The sequence below is a fragment of the Asterias rubens genome, chromosome 14, assembly GCF_902459465.1.
Source record: "Asterias rubens chromosome 14, eAstRub1.3, whole genome shotgun sequence".
Lineage (NCBI taxonomy): Eukaryota > Metazoa > Echinodermata > Asteroidea > Forcipulatida > Asteriidae > Asterias > Asterias rubens.
In genome coordinates, this window is record NC_047075.1 from 10,040,251 (window position 1) to 10,059,966 (window position 19,716).

Genomic DNA, 19,716 nt, shown 5'->3' on the forward strand with positions numbered 1-19,716 from the left:
GTCTATGTTGCACAGGGCCCAGTTACGTAAATTGGGAAACCAGTCGCATCGGTGTTAACTTTATGGAAAGCTGGCAACCTGTTTTTGCTAAGCAAGAGTTTCCTGTGCTTAGCAGGTTTTTGTGCTCAGGAAATTGTGCTTATGAAATTGGGCCCAGGTCTTGTCCTTGGTGCTCCTTCAAATGTTTCCCATCGACTTGAAGATTTCCCCATGGAAGTACTCTTTGCAAAATTAAAATGGCCTCACTCTCTTAAAAACGACACTCCAAGCCTGATATAACTGGAGTTTCTGCCGAAAATCTAGAGTGAGAAAATGTCATCAAAGAGAATTGGACAAATTAATCCTGACTAAAAAAAACAAGGCATCAGTCAGAGTCAAAGAATGTGAACATGTTGAATGGCATGCCTTCTTGGCTGGTAACCTGAGCTAGATTTCTTTAAAAATAACATCAATAATTTTAAACATTTCTGTTTTATAACTTTGAGCTTGATTACTAACTAATCTCTAACAGCATGTTTATTTTTTTTTGCATTTTCTCCTTTCCTTTCGTTTATACCCCTCCAAACTTCTCCCCAACACATCATGAACATCCTCCAACTTGCACCTCAAATGACAATCCTGCATCATTAAAAAAAAACCTTCTACATTTGCATGATCTGCACAATCCCCCTACTCCGCATCCATTCCCTTTCCCAACATTTTCCAACACTTTTTCCAAAATTGTATTTTCTTATACCAACCATGACTGTATGCAAATCTCTGTACACTTCTTATACCTAATGTATCCCGAACACCTGTAAAAAAAAAAAATCTAAAACAAACATTTCCGGCAACATTTCTATTGTTCATGATGTTGTGAATTTATTGCACATCCATGTATTCTTCGAATAAACAAAAAAATCATCAACAAAAATAAATTGTCTCAATTTTGTCACAATAATCTTGTATTTTCTTTGATTAACTCAAATCTTTTAACAACTTTTTCCAAAATAATTTCATTTATCATAACGTTATCATTGTCCAATTGTCCAACTCTACTCCTGTCATTTTACTTATTTTGTTGTTAACATACAATTGTCATAATTGTGCAACATAAACAAACATACTTTTCATCACCAACCCTGCTCCTGTCTCTTCTCCCTTTCCCGTCTCTTCTCCCTTAATACGTCTATCCATTGCCTTCTATTTATCTTCCTCTATGACCAATCAACCAATGCACCTCATCTTGCTGGCCCATCCCACATCTCTTCCCCCTCTATCAAATTTACTTCTTCTGTGATCAACCAACCAACCCCTTTCTCCAATCTTGCTGGCCCATCTCCCATCTTTTCCCACCTACTCCTCAATCCATTGCCACCATCTCTTCTTCTGTGATCAACCACCGACCCTATCTCGCTGGACCATCCCCACCCCATTCCTTTTCCTCCTATCCGATTCCCTTATCAACCTCTTCTGTGATCAACCAACCAACCACACCCTCTCCAATCTTGATGGCCCAACCCCATCTTTTCACCTCTCCTTCTCCTCAATCCATTGGCACCCTCTCATCTTCTTCTGTGATCAACGACTGCACCCCATCTTGCACCCCATCCCTTCTCCGCCATGATTCACATAACATCTTTACCGACGCCCCCTCCCTATACCTGATCACTATTGTACTAATAGTCAAGGCTATATGATATAATCCCTGGAATGGAACTGACACCAACCAACCCGGTAACCCTCAAGCCTCAGAAGAGTTTCGTCCAGGTATTTCATCCATTTTTTTATCCTTCAAGAGTAGACAACATTCATCACAAGAATTTCTTTTCTTTTCTTAACATTTAATAATAAGAGCTACATATGTACATGTATTTAGTGTATTTATCAATCTGGTATTCAAAAGATTTGAATTTTTTTTTTTCAAACTTGGTTCATAGGAAAATAACTGAAAATCAATATTTGGTTTTCATTTCAAATAAAAGAAGAACAGTCTATGAGGTTCATTTTCAACAAACGATCATTGGTGTGTTTTTAATTATATTCTTTATATTACAATTCTTAGAAGTTTTAGTAGCACACACTTTGTGTTGTCACAACCATTTTAATGCTCAAGCGAAGTTACGTTCACACAGTCATCAAATAAATAAACACATTTTGGATTGATTTTGTAGCATGCATTTAAAGGAACACATTGCCTTGGATCGGACGAGTTGGTCTATTAAAAGCGTTTGAAACCGGTTGGTTATGAAATGCATATGGTTAGAAAAATGTTTTAAAAGTAGAATATAATGATCCACACAAGTATCACTCGAAACTGCACGGTTTTCCTTTTACGTCGCGAACTATCAAGGTCGGCCATTTATGGGAGTCCAAATTTTGACTCCCATAAATGGCCGACCGTGTCAGTCGACAGGGTAAACAGAAAACCACGCAATTTCGAGGCATACATGTAGATCATTGTATTACTTTTACAATATCTTTCTAACCATACACATTTTACAACAAACCGTTACAGAACGATTTTCAAAGACCAACTCGACCGATCCAAGGCAACGAGTTCCGTTAAGGACTTGACTGGGAAATATAGCATGGCATGTTTCTTTCGCTATATAATATGCATGGTTACCATCAGCACGGGACATTCCACAAAAGCATGCCAATACATTTCTGTTTTGTTGCATGTGTTAAGCATGAGGCGGGGCATGGGTAATTACTCCAACAATTAACGACCTTAAAATACTATTTACGCTGTTTTCAGCTGAGACTTTCTCGTGTGACTTTTATTGTTACGCTCTTGAAAACTTTGCCAATCAATCACTTTAAAGTTGCGAAAAACCAATCTGTGGTCCTACCTTTATATATATGGTATCAATGGTCAATGTAATGATTTATCATGGAATTTTGCGAAAGCATTTTAAAATTGTTGCCTTTTTGTTCCATCAGATTCTTGAAGAGGAATGCACCAAACACAACTGGGGCATGCCCACCTACACACTGCTGTCAAGCAGAGGACCCAACAATGACCAGCTCTTTGTCTACAAGGTACAGTGAAAATCAAACAGACAGACAAACAGACAGCTAAGACAGACAGACAAACAAACAACCAAACAACACCCCAACAAACAAAAACAAAACATCCAAACACCCTAAAAAACTAATGGACAAACAGTTTCCACAAAAAAGAGAGAAAAACAGTTGTTATCAAAGTCAACTTGTCATTCAGTAAAATTATATAAAAAGTGTTGGTGTGCAAATAAAAACATTGAAACTTGATCTGCCTTTTGAAGTTTTGGTCTGGTAAAACCATTATTGGTCTTGTAAAGATTTGTCCAGAAAACCATAACAGAATGCTCCAGATTGCACAGTATAACTTTTAAAACCAAATAGACAACAAACACAAAAACCTTAATAAAGACCTTGTTACAATTCAGCGTGCTCAGCCAAACACACACAAATTTTGCTCCAGACTGCTCACGTTTTGTAAAAATTAAGGGAAAACCCTGGCTCTTAAAGGCAGTGGACACTATTGGTAATTACTCAAAATAATTATCATCGTAAAACCTTTCTTGATTATGAGTAATGGGGAGAGGTTGATGGTATAAAACATTGTGAGAAACAGCTCCCGCTCTGAAGTGACGTAGTTTTCGAGAAAGAAGTAATTTTCCACGAATTTGATTTCGAGACCTCAAGTTTAGAATTTGAGGTCTCGAAATCAAGCATCAAAAAGCACACAACTTCGTATGACAAGGGTGTTTTTTCTTTCATCATTATCTCGCAAACTCAACGACCGATTGAGCTAAAATTTTCACAGGTTTGTTATCTTACATGCATATGTTGAGACACACCAACTGTGAAGACTATTCTTTGACAATTACCAATAGTGTCCTGCACTGTCTTTAAAAGTGTCTAAGAAACTCTGTTCAGATGTGAAAATTGGCTCACTTGTGACATATCAGGAATGTTGTAATTGATTACGACTACAAACAACAAGAACAATGCATTCAGGGTTCTCCCCCAGATTTTGTATTCAATCTATGTTCTTCCACCATACAGGTCCAAATACCAGCCCTGAACCAGAGCTATCCCGGCGGGATGCAACCCTCCAAGCTTTGTACCAGTGTGGAGGACGCCAAATCCCTGGCGTCCGAGCACGTCCTGACCACTATGGGGCTCCCGTTAGATGGTAAGCGGTAATTCTAAAGAGACACGAAGCTGCGGCATTTCTTCTGCCACGCGACAGGTACTAACACAAACCCCCCACCGGAAACCAAACTCCTGGTGTCAAATCATCATGGGCGTAGAAGGGTAGTCTTGCCATTTTTGTTTTTCGCAGGGATAGTGTTTAGTCTTCTTCTTAGTGTTTTTTTTTGTTTTTGCTGAAAGCACGTTGCGGTTCATGGTATGAATGGTGGAGGTTTTTGCAGCTGCACTCAAATCAAGGTTCAAAGGCTTGCTCAAAAGACCGATCCATTAAGCTCCGCCCCATTGCGTATTGACCAATCACAACCAACGAACGTTCGACAAATAAGGTCCGACATGCGTGTGAGTATCTTGGCGCGCGCGGCAGAGTTGTGCAGAAAGGCATTGGAGAGCCCTTGGTTCTTGCTCACATGTGCGTTGTGGGCGGAGCCTACTGGATCGGTCTATTACTCAACTCGGAATGTGAATGCTACAAATGCTATAAGGCCGCATCCTCGTGAATGAACAGGGGAAAAAAAGAAATTGCCTTTAGCTCAACTTGCCGGATTTGTGGTTTACCAAGATAATTTCCTGATTTAAAGGCCTCACACAAGATTGGTAAAAATTAACAAATAGTTAAAGTTGAAAGCTTACTGAAATGAACCTCATCACACAAGATCCATTTTTCTCTCTCAGAAATATTTCCTTCCGAAATCTAGATATTATATTCAATTCGAGAAAAGTATTTAAAAAGCAGAGTACAAAATAATAATATAATAATAAACAAGCTGAAAAATGTTTCATATTATTATTATTATTAAAAAAAAAAGAAAGCAGGTGGTTTCGGTGTTAAAAACCAAATTAAAGAAAGATTGATGTGTGTACAAGCTGAAAATTATTCATGGCTTTTCACTATTTTTTCGCCTGACTCGCAAACATTCAGCCCAAATTTTCACAGGCTCATTATTTCATGTAGGCTTTTTGATCACAAAACTTGAACATTATCTGCTGACTTTTAAACAAAATTTGGAGGGTTTCTCATTTTTTGTTTTCTGACTCGAACAGCGCATCAAAATTTCCACATGTTCGTTATAAAGTTTAGGCCTGGAATTTCACAAAGGACAAGGAGGTCATTGCCTTTGTTGCCATGGTCTAGGCCGCGATGCCCCTTCAAATGTTTTATATAGACTTCTAATGGAAGTGGCCCTTTCAAAATGAAATAGGGCCAGGCCCTCTCAAAGATGAAAACGCAACCCTGAAGTTGATCCCACAAAACACGACTATCTGTGACTAGTATACAAATATTGACTGCTTCGAGTGCTATGGTTAAAACTATGACTCCCGAGGTGATCCCCGGAGCGTTCTATTTTCCCGAGGCGAAGCCGAGGGAAAATAGAAGGCTACGGGGATCACCTCGGGAGTCATAGTTTTTAACCATTGCACGAGTAAAAGCAGTCAATATTTGTTTTATAACACCCCAAACATTTCTAAATACTGTACTATTATTATTAAGTTACAGAACTGATTGCCACAATCCACGGACGACGCGAATACAGATTGCAAACACTTTTACTGTGCTGCATGTAGTGTCGTGCAATCCGAAATGGTTACAGACTATAAATTTATCATCATCGTACACGCAACGGACGTCTGGGTACTGCACGCCGTGTGCTAGTCTTCGGACTAGCGCATGGCAAACCGACGCACTATCACACGGCCGTCGTCTAGCAAAACTAAGATGTCATGTGACGCGCTCTAAACCAATGAGCAGACAGAATACTTGCAAGGGGTGTTATAATACAATGTATGTCATCTGTATCATCCTGTATAATACCTTGTAAGTCAGGATTATTTGAAAAGACCTTTTCTTGCTTCTAATTGATTCTGGAAAGAGGTAGAAATCTCTTATCTTCTGTTTATTGCAATTTAGAGTGATCATCTAAAATAACAAATGGGTATTTATTTAAGGTCTGGGGGGCGGGGTTTTATCAGACAATCGGAAAAATACCCTATCTAAGTTATTTGTCTGGGTTGTAAAATGATACTCTTGACTTATAAATGTAAATGGTTTCAAAAACAAGCTAAGTTTTCATTGTCGTAACTTATTTAGCAATCACATTCCTGTTGAGGTTAGAGCTTAGCTTTTGATGACCTTGTCCCACTATCACTTACACGCCAAAGCTGCTGAGTGTAGACTAATTTTTATCTCTTTTAGTTTTAGTGATTGATTAAAAAAAAAAAAATTGTTTTAAAAATTTGCCACTTGCTAGCAGCACACTTGGCAGCAAGCACTTTGATTTTTTTGCCTATTTTTTATTTTTTTTAATTTTCTGCTCGTAGAGTGTGAAGATAATTTGGAAGTAGACTGGCCTCATTTTCATTTTGTAAAAACCTATCCACCTCACGTCGGACGACCTTTTTTATATCCTGCAAAATCCGCAAGATGTTTTTTAACGCTTGAAACTGCTTTGGATTTCCTCAAATTTGTTTGTGACAAACGGACGGTTGACATTTTTTATTAATCTAGGCTTTCCAGTGTGCAGTGTGAACAGGCACGCACCTACATAACACTGTGCTTTGTTTCAACTGTATCAAGAGCGACAACAGGTTCTAGGAAACATGCCTTGTAAACTCCCTTTCCGAGGGTTATTGTGGAACCGCCGATTCCAACCCTATTTTGGCCGATTCTAGTAGTATTCTTGTACAAAAGCAGCAACCAAGAAAAGACGGGCTGCCACCATTAATTGTCATTATATTCGGCTCAATGAGAGGGAAGTCTCTGCTTTTTGAAATCCCATTATACCAGTGCAATTATATTTGCAGTGGCTCACGGCCGAGGTTCTGTGAATCCAGTGAGTTGAGTTCTACTCAGGTTTTTTTTTCACATGATAAACAAAATCAAATCCAGGAGCTAAATATGAGAACACTTGTTTCAAATTAAGGTTTCAATAAGCCATTTGAGTGTTATATTTGAATAATTGTCTGGTGCAATGACGTGTTTGATCGCAAGTTACCACTAAAATTTGAGTACCTTAAGACCATGCTCAGACTATCGAGACCGTTGCTATACCACATGATTAGCGGCAAGCTTTTAGGTAGTTACAGAAGTGATGGTGAACACCCATACACAATTCTGAATATGTGTGTATGGAACAATAGTACCAGGGTTTGCTCATCTGGAGGTTGCTATACAAAGGCTTGGCCCGAACCATGTGACATAGCAACTGTCTCTATAGTCTGAGGAATCCAAAAATATGTAGGCAGTACATTGTGACTAAGCAAGTCATTGTACCAGACTTTATTCAAATCTAATTTGAAAATGGCTTATTTGGCGATGATATTTTCAAAGGAAAACAAATTCCAAGAAGCTGAAATAAAAGACTCTGCTATGGTACAAATGTCTTCAGTACATTGTGACTAAGCAAGTCATTGTACCAGACTTTATTCAAATCGAATTTGAAAATGGCTTATTTGGCGATGATATTTTCAAAGGAAAACAAATTCCAAGAAGCTGAAATAAAAGACTCTGCTATGGTACAAATGTCTTCAGTACATTGTGACTAAGCAAGTCATTGTACCAGACTTTATTCAAATCGAATTTGAAAATGGCTTATTTGGCGATGATATTTTCAAAGGAAAACAAATTCCAAGAAGCTGAAATAAAAGACTCTGCTATGGTACAAATGTCTTCAGTACATTGTGACTAAGCAAGTCATTGTACCAGACTTTATTCAAATCGAATTTGAAAATGGCTTATTTGGCGATGATATTTTCAAAGGAAAACAAATTCCAAGAAGCTGAAATAAAAGACTCTGCTATGGTACAAATGTCTTCAGTACATTGTGACTAAGCAAGTCATTGTACCAGACTTTATTCAAATCGAATTTGAAAATGGCTTATTTGGCGATGATATTTTCAAAGGAAAACAAATTCCAAGAAGCTGAAATAAAAGACTCTGCTATGGTACAAATGTCTTCAGTACATTGTGACTAAGCAAGTCATTGTACCAGACTTTATTCAAATCGAATTTGAAAATGGCTTATTTGGCGATGATATTTTCAAAGGAAAACAAATTCCAAGAAGCTGAAATAAAAGACTCTGCTATGGTACAAATGTCTTCAGTACATTGTGACTAAGCAAGTCATTGTACCAGACTTTATTCAAATCGAATTTGAAAATGGCTTATTTGGCGATGATATTTTCAAAGGAAAACAAATTCCAAGAAGCTGAAATAAAAGACTCTGCTATGGTACAAATGTCTTCAGTACATTGTGACTAAGCAAGTCATTGTACCAGACTTTATTCAAATCGAATTTGAAAATGGCTTATTTGGCGATGATATTTTCAAAGGAAAACAAATTCCAAGAAGCTGAAATAAAAGACTCTGCTATGGTACAAATGTCTTCAGTACATTGTGACTAAGCAAGTCATTGTACCAGACTTGATTCAAATCGAATTTGAAAATGGCTTATTTGGCGATGATATTTTCAAAGGAAAACAAATTCCAAGAAGCTGAAATAAAAGACTCTGCTATGGTACAAATGTCATGCCAATAACTGTTTTTTACATTAACTATCGTTTTGGTTGGTTTCTCTATATAAAAAAAATTGTGGGTGGGCACGGAAAAAAGTAAAATACTGAAGTGAAGTGGTTAATGATTAGAGTACAACGGCTTCATCTGAGAATATTAATCTTTGGATGAAAAACAAACTACCCCAAAAATAAAACACTTGGAACAGCAGGACAGTATTTTTTATTAATCTTATCTCATTAGATAAAACTCTGTGCTCCAGTGGCCATGTAGGTTGTTCCTCGCAGCATTGAAAGAAAAACACAACTTGTTTTGGGGGGTATTTCACAATCTCTTATCATGGATTACTCATACACGTAGTGATAAAAAGCTCACAGTCCAATGATTAACAGGCTCAAATATAATGTATGCTGAGGGTCATAGATTGGGTTTTGTTGGTGTAATGCTGATTTATAGGCCAAATTGGCAATCAAGATACTTGGATAAGCTACGTGTGAAAAGGTTCAGCTGAATCATTTACATAGTGCCTACTTGTTGAAAAAAAAACTCCAGCAAAAAGCAGTCCCTATATTTTGATCAAGAACAGTGAACCCATCCCGACTTAAAACAGGTACTTAACTGCATCTCTGGCCGGCCACATCATTCACTAATGGACTTGAGGTTCTTGGCAACTTGCATTACATAAATGGAACACGTTGCCTTGGATCGGACGAGTTGGTCAATAAAAATATGAAACCGTTTGTTATGAAATGCATATGGTTAGAAAGATGTTCTAAAAGTAGAATATAATGATCCACACAAGTATCACTCAAAATAGCACGGTTTTTCTTTTTACGTCGTGAACTAACACGGTCGGCCATTTTGGGAGTCAACAATTTGACTCCCATAAATGGCCGACCGTGTTAGTCGACGAGTTAAAAAGAAAACAACGCAATTTCGAGGCATTTTTGTGTGGATCATTGTATTCTACTTTAACAACATCTTTCTACCCATATGCATTTTATAACAAACGGTTACAGACTGCTTTTAAAAGACCAACTCGACCGATCCAAGGCAACGTGTTCCTTTAAAACATGTACTAAACTGCATCTCTGGCCGGCCGCATCATTCACTAACGGACTTGAGGTTCTTGGCAACTTGCATTACATTTAACTTGTGGGACCCACAGGTTGTCCTAAATAGTGAAACAACTGCTACAGTTTTGCCAGCTGAGAGCACATTGCACGTTTGGGAGTTGTGCCCTAAATGGCCCATATGTTTATAGTTAGAAGAAGCAGAAAATGCCACTTAAAAGTTTCAGCTAAGCAAAGTTTAGCAGGAAACCATGCAGGGGCCAGTTTAATAAAGCTGCTTAAGGAGAAATTATTGCTTCAATAAACTTCTAATAAGCCCAGTTTAGCAGGAAATTAGTCACAATTAATTGGGTGTGTATGGGATTTTGGTTGGTGAGGCTTTTTCTAGTAATCAGAAAAATTGATGTGCTTAAGGCCAGTTGACACTATTGGTAATAACACAAATTAATTATTAGCATAAAACCTTACATGGTAACGAGTAATGGGGAGCTGTTGATAGTATAAAACATTGTGAGAAACGGCTCCCTCTGAAGTAACGTAGTTTTTGAGAAAAGAATAGTTTTCCACGAATTTGATTTTGAGACCGTTAGAATTAGATTTTGCGGTCTCTAAATCAAGCATCTGAAAGCACACAACTTAGTGTGAAGGGTGTTTTTTCTTTCATTATTATCTCACAACTTCGAAGACCAATTGGGTTCAAATTTTCACAGGTTTTGTTATTTTATGCATAGTATGTTGAAATACGACAAGGAAGTGAGGAGATCTGGTTTGACAATTAACGAAAGTGTCCAGTGTCTTTAAAGGCCGTGGACACTATTGGTAATTGTCAAAGACAAGCCTTCATAGTTCGTGCATCTCAACATAAAATAACAAACCTGGGAAAATTTGAGCTCAATCTGTCATTGAACTTGCGAGATAATAATGAAAGACAAACACACCCTTGTCACACAAAGTTGTGTGCGTTTAGATGGTTGATTTCGAGACCTCAAGTTCTAAACCTGAGGTCTCGAAATCAAATTCGTGGAAAATTACTTCTTTATCGAAAACTATGGCCCTTCAAAGGGAGCCGTTGCTCACAATGTTTTATACCACCAACCTCTCCCCGTTACTCATCACCAAGAAAGGTTTTATGCTAATAATTATTTTGAGTAATTACCGATAGTGTCCGCTGCCTTTAAAGCAGCTCTCTGAAATAGGGCTTGACATACTATTCTTTTGGCTCAGGTAAGCTGAGCCAATGTGATAAATATAAAATAATAAAAATGTCTTCACAACTCGGTTATGGTTTGATCGGAAACAGTTTAATCACTGAAACTCAATGTTTCTGGTTGGGGTCGCCAACATTTTTTCATTAACAAGATAGAAATGCTATAATTTCAATGTACCTCTTAAGATCTCTTAAGATCTCGATACTAGACTTTTTTGTTTGCAGTGACTCTCACCCTTGTTTTATTTGATATACATGTGCCATGTAGTGTAATAGAATCATGCTCTCATTTTCATGCGCCCCTCCTTCCCTCCTCACTTCATGTAGAAATGTGTCAAGAATTCCTTCCTCCCTTCATGCATAGAGAAAGGGTCCCGAAAGAAATGATTCAATGTCGAGTTTAGTTTTGTGATGCACTCATTTGCCCAGTAGATAAAGTCCTCAAGAAAGCCGGGGAAACTTACAAACTCTCTTGTCGCGTGTAAAATGTAAAATGTCATTTTGTCTGAGACTCTTTCATAGCAAAAATTGAAACGAACATCAAAAACAAACGGGTCTATACAATAGTTTTTTGGGGCAGTCAAAAAGTCAAATTCAACACTGTTTTGATAAAGTATAATCAGCATTCAGGAATCAACTTAAAGTTTCTCATACAAAATCGTTTTGAAATTATGACATTCATCAAACATTTTCAAAATTTTTATGAAAAAATGCACTTGGAGGGTATCAAACGTACTTACACCATTAAAAGATGCGGGTACTTTGTTAAACACAAAACATAATGTCCACAGATTGCCATTAACCTACTCAGTTTGAAGATAATGATAGTAGAAAGCTTCCCTTTAAAATTCTACTTGATTAGGTGCTGTAGTATCTGTGGACATTATGTACAAAGTACCCAGACCCCTTAAACATTAGATACTTTTGTTTAAAGACTTCTTTGACATGCTCCTTTTCACTTGGAACATGAGTGAATCACAAAACTGAATTTGACATCGAAGCCCCTTTTTATATCTCTATGCTTCACGCATTCACAAAGCAGCCAGTTTGATTCCTGCATGGCTTTCTTTTTTTGTTTTGTTCTACCCCTCCTCCTCTTCTTGCTTTGCATCCAGGCCTGCTGGACGGCGCTGCACCCACGACCACCATTGTCACCTCATCTTCCCCCACAGGCTCCGGGGACTACATGCTGTCCCATCCCCCACCTCCACACCAACACCAGGGGGTCCCGTCCAACCCCCACGGACTCCCGCCTAACCCTCACGGGATTCCACCCAACCCCCACGGGATGAGCAATGGTGTAGCTGCCATCACATCCGCTAATTACCAGCCTACATATGTCAGTGTCCCTATCACGACAACATCACCTGTGATTTTGACGCCAGGTATGCAGTCTTTCATCATGTTAGATTCCACCTTTTAGAGGGGGGGGGGGGGAAATGATCATCAAATCAACGTTGATACTCTTTTTCAATTAGATAGAGTCCTCATGTGAGTGGAGAACATGTACAAGTCTTTAACGTCACAATAAAATGGTGAAAAATGTCATTGCATTAATACAGTGCAATTTTGTCCACGCCCAGAACATCTGATGACATTCTGAGAAAAATAGGTCTCTACAGTTTTCTCTTGGGATGTTTTTGCTCAAAGGCACTGTCAAAGACCAGTGTTCTCACTTGGTGTATCCCATCATAAGCATAACATAACAAGCCTGTGAACGTTTTGGCTCAACTGGTCATCGAAGTTTCGAGAAACTGATGAAAGAAAAAACGCCCTTGTTGGACGAATTTGTGTGCTTTTAGATAGGAATAAAAGACTTTTAGCTAGAAGTCTTTTAATATTTTAGTGAGAAATTACCTCTTTCTCAAAAACTACACTACTTCACTATCACAGCTCTCCAATGCTCGTCACCAAGTCAGTTTTAAGTTCATATTTGTTTTCAGTAATTACCAAACATGTATCTCTCTTTAAAACTTGTTTTCCGATAATATTCAATCAAAACAGCCTTGAATTTGATATTTTGATAGAATAGCATAATCTATCCACTAGTTGTTGAAATCCAATGGTGTCATGTTCCAAATTTCACCCTAAAACAGTCAGTAATGAACCGAAACATTCCTATACAAAAGTTTACGGGCCTTTTTCTTGTCAGAATGATGCAGTCAGATGTTCTGGATGTTGACAAATTTTGCACTGGGTTGGTATCAAATAAATTGGCAATTTACATCATTCTAACATGAGGTTAGAGAATTGTAACTTTTTACCCCACTTCCATAAGGACGCAATTGGAATTATGAGTGCACCATGCAAATATGAATCGATCGTTTCCCTCCCTCTTTAATCATGTTAATAATTAATGCTTCATTAATCATACATTTCAAACTGTTAGAATCATTTGACTTTTGCCAGACATTTGGCATAAGTCAAGCCATACATTGTTGTGTCACTGCAAAAGCATTCTAAGTCAACTACTTCAAAAAGGGTTGTTCCTGAAAATACCATCAACACCTCTCCCATGCTTTTTACTAAGTAAGTTTTTATGATCATTAATTTTTGGAGTAATTTCCAAAGGTACATCTTACCTGGTTCACTGGCCAAAGGTATACCTTACCTGGTCCACCGGCCAAATGCCAGTTAAAACACAAGGACCAGTCAAAAGTCACAATCCAAGTGGTTTAATTTCTGTTGAAATATGGACCCGTGAAATCTACCATAGAGCTGCCAACTTTACCAGATTCTGAAAAAAGTTCCCTGAAAGTAAACCAATTATTCAATGTTCTGATGAACAATTCATTTGAAAATCTCCCTGCGTACATGTAACTCTGACACGATAACCCAGCAAGCATGGTTTTTGTGATTTTTCTTCTTTTCACTTTTTTTTCTTCTTCAAAATGTGATTAGCTTCAAAGTTTGCTACATTTACTGCACCTCAATTGTATTTAACGTTGCATCAGATGCACTCCATTGGTCAACTCACAATGTACTTTTTATTTGTGGACATTTTGTCAGCAATTGAGTTTATAAAGGCAGGGTAACAGATTGATTTTATATGAAAACCTTTTTCATACAGCATTATTGAATGCAAACTAAAAATCTCACTGATGGTTGCATGACGTCTCCCTCATTGCAAGCAGCAATTGTTTGGCAGCTCTGTTTTTGTCATTGCAAATACATTTTAATCGTACATTCTTTTTTTGAGTGTTATCTTGTGTTTTTATGAGCAATTTTAACATTTATTTTCTTCTCCAAAATCTTGTCTTGGTCCTCTTCTCTCTGTTCCTCTTTTCTGTATGATTCTCAGGAGGTGACGCACCAGACAGCCCCCACTACAGCTACGGAGGTTACCATGGCCAGGGATACGCCCCTACCTCACCAGAGGTCTACCAGACACAATATTAAACAAAGACAGCACCGACCCTGTGATTGCCAAGTTGGATTTATTTATCAGATATCGGATGTCTTGATTGGTGGTTAGATGTATTGATTCGTCATTTGATGTATTGATCGCTAAAAATGACGATGAGCCCAGAAAATGTAAAACCCTCAAAGTTTGGCATATCTATAAACATTACACTCAGGTTGTCAACGATCATTGTTTAACATTGATATATTGATTGGTCATTCAATGTATTGATCAGTCATTAGATGTATTGATCAGTCATTAGATGTATTGATCAGTCATTAGATGTATTGATGTGTTATTCAATATATCGGTTGGTCATTTGATGCGTTTATCGCTTATTTTACAATGTGAAATCCTTAAAGATAAACAATGATAACCTGGGTTGACCTTTTTGCACTGGACTTATTGATCAATCATTGGATGTATTGATCAGTCATTCAATATTTTGATCGGTCATTAGATGTACTGATCCGTCATGAGATGTATTGATTGGTCATACGATGCATTGATCGCTTATTATGAGTCCCGACAATTTAAGTCCCTCGAAGGTAAACAAAAAAAAACCCAAAACGCAAAACAAATGTTTTTTCCCATAAATTAAATGTTGCCAAATATTTTCAGGATCATCCAGCCGTTAGCCAGATTAAGATCAAATTGTTGAAAGGAGAAACACTTTCATCCCACGAGTTATGAAAATTCCCCAAGACCAGTCGTATAAATCAAAAAGGGGACGATCGTTTTGGTGCGGAGTTTTCAAGATTTATAAAACTTATATTACTAGACAAATCATTCATCATGCACTTTGACCATTTCCTTATTCATCATTTATAAGCACTCCTAGATCATTCTTCTTTTTGTAGTTCCTTTCATCATCCCCATTGAGGAAGTATACAGCTAAATAATATACCAAAGATTAAAAGCTTTAAACCGAGTGAGCGGGTTCTACCAAGTGCAAAGTTTGCATCGCTGCTTGGTAACAAAAGCGTGTGCTAATTTTTAATGCAAGTTTAAAGTTTAACCTTTTTGAGTTGAGGATATTTGTTGATTTACATAATTGTTGATTACTGAGTTGAGATTTTTCATCTTGTATATTTTGGCTATTTTTGGTTGTTCTATCTGTAAAGAGGTATTCATCTTAGTTGATAGTTTATAATAGTTAACTTGGATTATATTACCAGGATTATGTTGCTAGTTATGGTTAGTAGATTAAGGTGTTATAGAGAATGTATGGATTTACGAAACTTTTACCATGAAGTTACCACAAATTATGCTAACAAGTTGGTTAAACTAGTTAGCGAGTTTCATTTGATTGATAACCCATTTTAGTTTGGCTTAGGAAAGATTTCCTAATTTTTATCAATCCAGTTTTATGAAAGTTTTGATCTTACTTGTTTATTTGAATACTTGCCAAGTTTCCAGATGGTTTAGATTTAAGTTAAGTTCCAAAACTCTTTAAACCGTTTTCGGTAAATGATAATTAAACCTGTCATTTCAATCTTAACCAGGGGTTATGCATTTTTGGCCTACACTAAACAGTCTTGAAACTAGCCTGGTGTTCACCGTTTTTCCTTTGAAGTTTTGAAGTAGATTTAGTTGCATTCATTATTGATCATTCATTAGTTATTCATCAAATTTTTACACTCATGTTAAATTCACCAAGTTTAAAGTAAAGCATGCGTATCATCAAGCGTATCATCATTGTTTTTTGTTCATACAACTCATTTATTATTACTACCCAATATGTTGTCTACTTTTTAATAGGTAAAAGTTAGTTATGACTCAATTTTACTCAGTTTATTAATGCTTGGTGCGTTAATGATATCAGTAGTTAGAGTAGATTATAGACGCATTTTAAACTGGTTTAATCTAACTAGTAATTTTTATCTAGTTTTAACTTCAGTGGTTGATCGTTACTAGTCTTAACCTAGACTAGTAATGTTTTTTGAAAGTTATAACTAGTTATCATCACTAGTTAATCTATGAATTTTAAATCGGATTTTAAAAGAAGTGTTTTAAGATGTATTGCATTATGAAGAGATAAAGTGTTGAATGAATTCCGAGACACTACCAAAGATTCTTACCATAGAATTGAGAGGAAAATAAGAAACAAATTTGAGGGGAAGTTAACAAACAAAAGTGAGAAAAAATAACTGGATTATTTGGTAAGGTAAGCCTAGTTCTAATAACTAACGTGATTAGTTAAAGGAACACTTTGCCTCGTATTGGGGGATCTTGGCTGTGAAGGCGTTTTTGTAAGGAACTGAATACAAATAAATATGGTTGGAAAGATGGTTTACGTTGAATGTAATGATCCACACAGATATGCCTCAGAATTTTGTGGTTTTCCTTTTATTTTGTAAACTAACACGGTCCGCAATTCATGGAGTCCCAATTTTGGTACTACAATACAGTTGGACTGTGTTAGTTCACAAAATAAAAGGGAAATCGCACAATTTTGAGCCATATTTGTGTGGGTCATTATGTTCTACTTTCAACATCTTTCCAACCATATTCATTTGAAATCATTTCATGGCAAATGCTTTGTATTGTCCAAAAATAACCCAATCTAAGGCAATGTGGCCCTGTAAGTTTAACTACCAACCGATGGTTTATTTGTTGGAATGGTTAAGAAAAGTGAGCGAAAAGGCTTTTTTGATCACAAACGGTAACCGTTGTAATCATACAACTAAATCGGCAAAAATGAAAGTAGCTTGAGAGAAAGGAAAAAAAAGTTTAAAAAACCCAGAGCAGATCAGCTCTCAATAAAAACTGGATACTTATGAGGCACATTATAAACTACAGGCTCGACCCCACTGCAGCGATAATGAGAACGATAACGAAAAGGACGCAAAGAGAACGCATTCCATTGGTTGGATGAGTGTGTGCGTATTCTGCGTGGAGCAATTCAACCAATAGAATGCGTTCTCTTTGCATAGTGATCGTTATCGTTTTCGTTATCGCTGCAGTGTGATTGGCCTTTAGGTATGCAGAAATGCATAAACAATCCTTTGTAGTCTGTAATCAGATAACGAGAATGATAACGACGCAAAGAGAACGCATTCCATTGGTTGGATGAGGGTGTGCGTATTCTGCGTGGAACAATTCAACCAATAGAATGCGTTCTCTTTGCATAGTGATCGTTATCGTTTTCGTTATCGCTGCAGTGTGATTGGCCTTTAGGTATGCAGAAATACATAAACAATCCTTTGTAGTCTGTAACCAGATAACGAGAACGATAACGACGCAAAGATAACGCATTCCATTGGTTGGATGAGGGTGTGCGTATTCTGCGTGGAGCAATTCAACCAATAGAATGCGTTCTCTTTGCGTAGTGATCGTTATCGCTGCAGTGTGACTCTGCATTTAGGTATGCAGAAATGCATCAAATTATCCTTTGTAATCTGTCACCAAGCCTCATAAGTATCTTTCTATTGGATAAAAAGCATCTCATGCTCATGAATATTCAGTAATCAGTAATTGCAAAATTCTGAAACCAAAGACATTTTAGGGATCGGTAAAACCAGCATAAAAGATCAGCTTCAACTCAAAGAAATCTTGACCAATTTCAAACAAACATAATTATTAGTGACTCTTTGTGGATGATCAGATCAAGTGCTTGCTTTTATCAAGAAAAAATCAATAAGTCGAAGAGTAATATAAATTATTTAACTGTTAACTGAAGAAGAAGAAAGAAAAACTTGCTGGATTTACTGATTCCTAAATCTGCCGATACTCTTGTCATTTTCAACAAGTGTGCTATACCATTATGCAAAGTCTTTTTTTATCAGTAGTTGTGTTTTTAAGAAAACTAGAAGAGTTCATTAACGTCTTGGCAGATTTCCTCACCCTATCCCTAAAGAAAAACCCACCCAAAACCCAAACCCTTGTAAAGCTGCCGAGGTATTCTTTCTTTTCTTACTGTATTTATTTAGCTCTGCTTTGACTGCATAGCTTAGAAGGACCAATGATTTTCCAGTTCTTGCATTTTATAAAGTAATAAAGGGGAAGACAATTAATGCTTATTATTTGCCCCCGTAATAGGTCAATCTCAGGCCTGTATGCTTTGATTTTGAAAGGGCAAGGGCACCAAGGCATTTTCACCTTGGCAAAGGGCACCCTATGAGGAAATTGGACATTTCTACTGGAGCATTTCAAGGGCACCAAGACACTGTCCAGGGGGCATGGAGGCAATCGCCTTTGCTGCCCCTGTGAAGTGCATGTATCGGGCCTGCAATCTAGACCTTTTTTTCACGTTGAGCGCAAGATTTGTTTTAAAAGTTACTTTAATTGTTCTGCAGCCGATTTCAGGAAACGCTAGGATTGATCCTATCTCGAGTTAGGACGAGTTACTCATCCTAACTTAGGATTAATCTTAAGGTCTGCATTCTACAGTGCAGGGTATAGGAACCCGTCCTAAGTTCTAAGATTAATCTTAAGTTAGGAAGAGTTTGGTGAAATCGACGGCTGATAATAAAAACCTGGAAAATCATTGGTTCTCTTCAGCTGATCTGTGCTATTTCAAAATCTCCAATTACCCCTTCTATAACTTGTCAACATCTTAATTGGTCACAAAATCTTTGACTGGTGTTAATGGTTACGTCCTTACGTTTTGACACTCCTATTGTTTGTTTGTTACCATCACCCTTACCCTAGCATGTAAGCCATCAAGGGTTTTTCAGAAGGGTTGTCGGAACATAGGGTTGTCGAAATATAGAGCAGTCACCATTTCAAAGAGTTATTTTTAACCACATATTATTCCCTCTGGTTTTTTTCATCACATCGTGGGGAAAAAACCCTTCTTATCTTTTGTACAAAAAAACAAACTCCAACTCGTATTTTTTTAAGGAAAGCAACAGTACTGTTATTGCCAAACTAAATTGTGTATTTACTAGCCATGTAACTGCCAAAAAAACAGGAAAGTTTAGAGAAAACTATATGCAGAGTTTGCTATGTATGTATTAATATTATTGTTTAGTTTTGTTTATTATTATTTGTTTCCCCACTTAGTTCATTCGTAGATGCTTGGTAGTCAAGTAGGGGAGTTGCCATTTCCAACCCTGAGAGAGTTTCAAAATTCTGTCACTTAGAAAAACAAAAACATCAGTCGGAATGTAAAACCTTTGTTGTGGATTATGAAGGCACATGATGTTTGAAGTTTGCATTATGTGGCCTCAAGTTGTCAATGCCTTTTTGTTTGTACAGCTTTGGTATTAGTGTAGCCTGGCATGTATGGTTGATCCATGCAGTTGTGCAGTCAAGTCTTAATGTGGTACTTCCACAAGCTAGCACCCAGTGCGGTACTGGTGATTTAATTACTGTAGAAAAGTTGGCTCATGTTTGA

General features: G+C 37.2%; 1 protein-coding gene across 3 annotated transcripts in view; it reads left to right on the top strand.

Moving 5' to 3' along the window:
- LOC117299542 (APOBEC1 complementation factor-like) overlaps positions 1 to 16,043 on the top strand; it is a 37,731-nt gene extending 21,688 nt beyond the window's left edge. The window contains exons 5-9 of one of the 3 annotated variants that reach the window (XM_033783090.1): positions 1,666 to 1,749; positions 2,926 to 3,024; positions 4,036 to 4,165; positions 12,088 to 12,357; positions 14,274 to 16,043. In XM_033783090.1, coding sequence (XP_033638981.1) covers positions 1,666 to 1,749; positions 2,926 to 3,024; positions 4,036 to 4,165; positions 12,088 to 12,357; positions 14,274 to 14,371 — 681 coding nt within the window. In that variant the 3' untranslated portion in view covers positions 14,372 to 16,043. The remainder of the gene's footprint in view (positions 1 to 1,665; positions 1,750 to 2,925; positions 3,025 to 4,035; positions 4,166 to 12,087; positions 12,358 to 14,273) is intronic. The other 2 variants (XM_033783088.1, XM_033783089.1) reach the window with 2 other exon arrangements.
- The last annotated feature ends 3,673 nt before the right edge of the window (positions 16,044 to 19,716 follow it).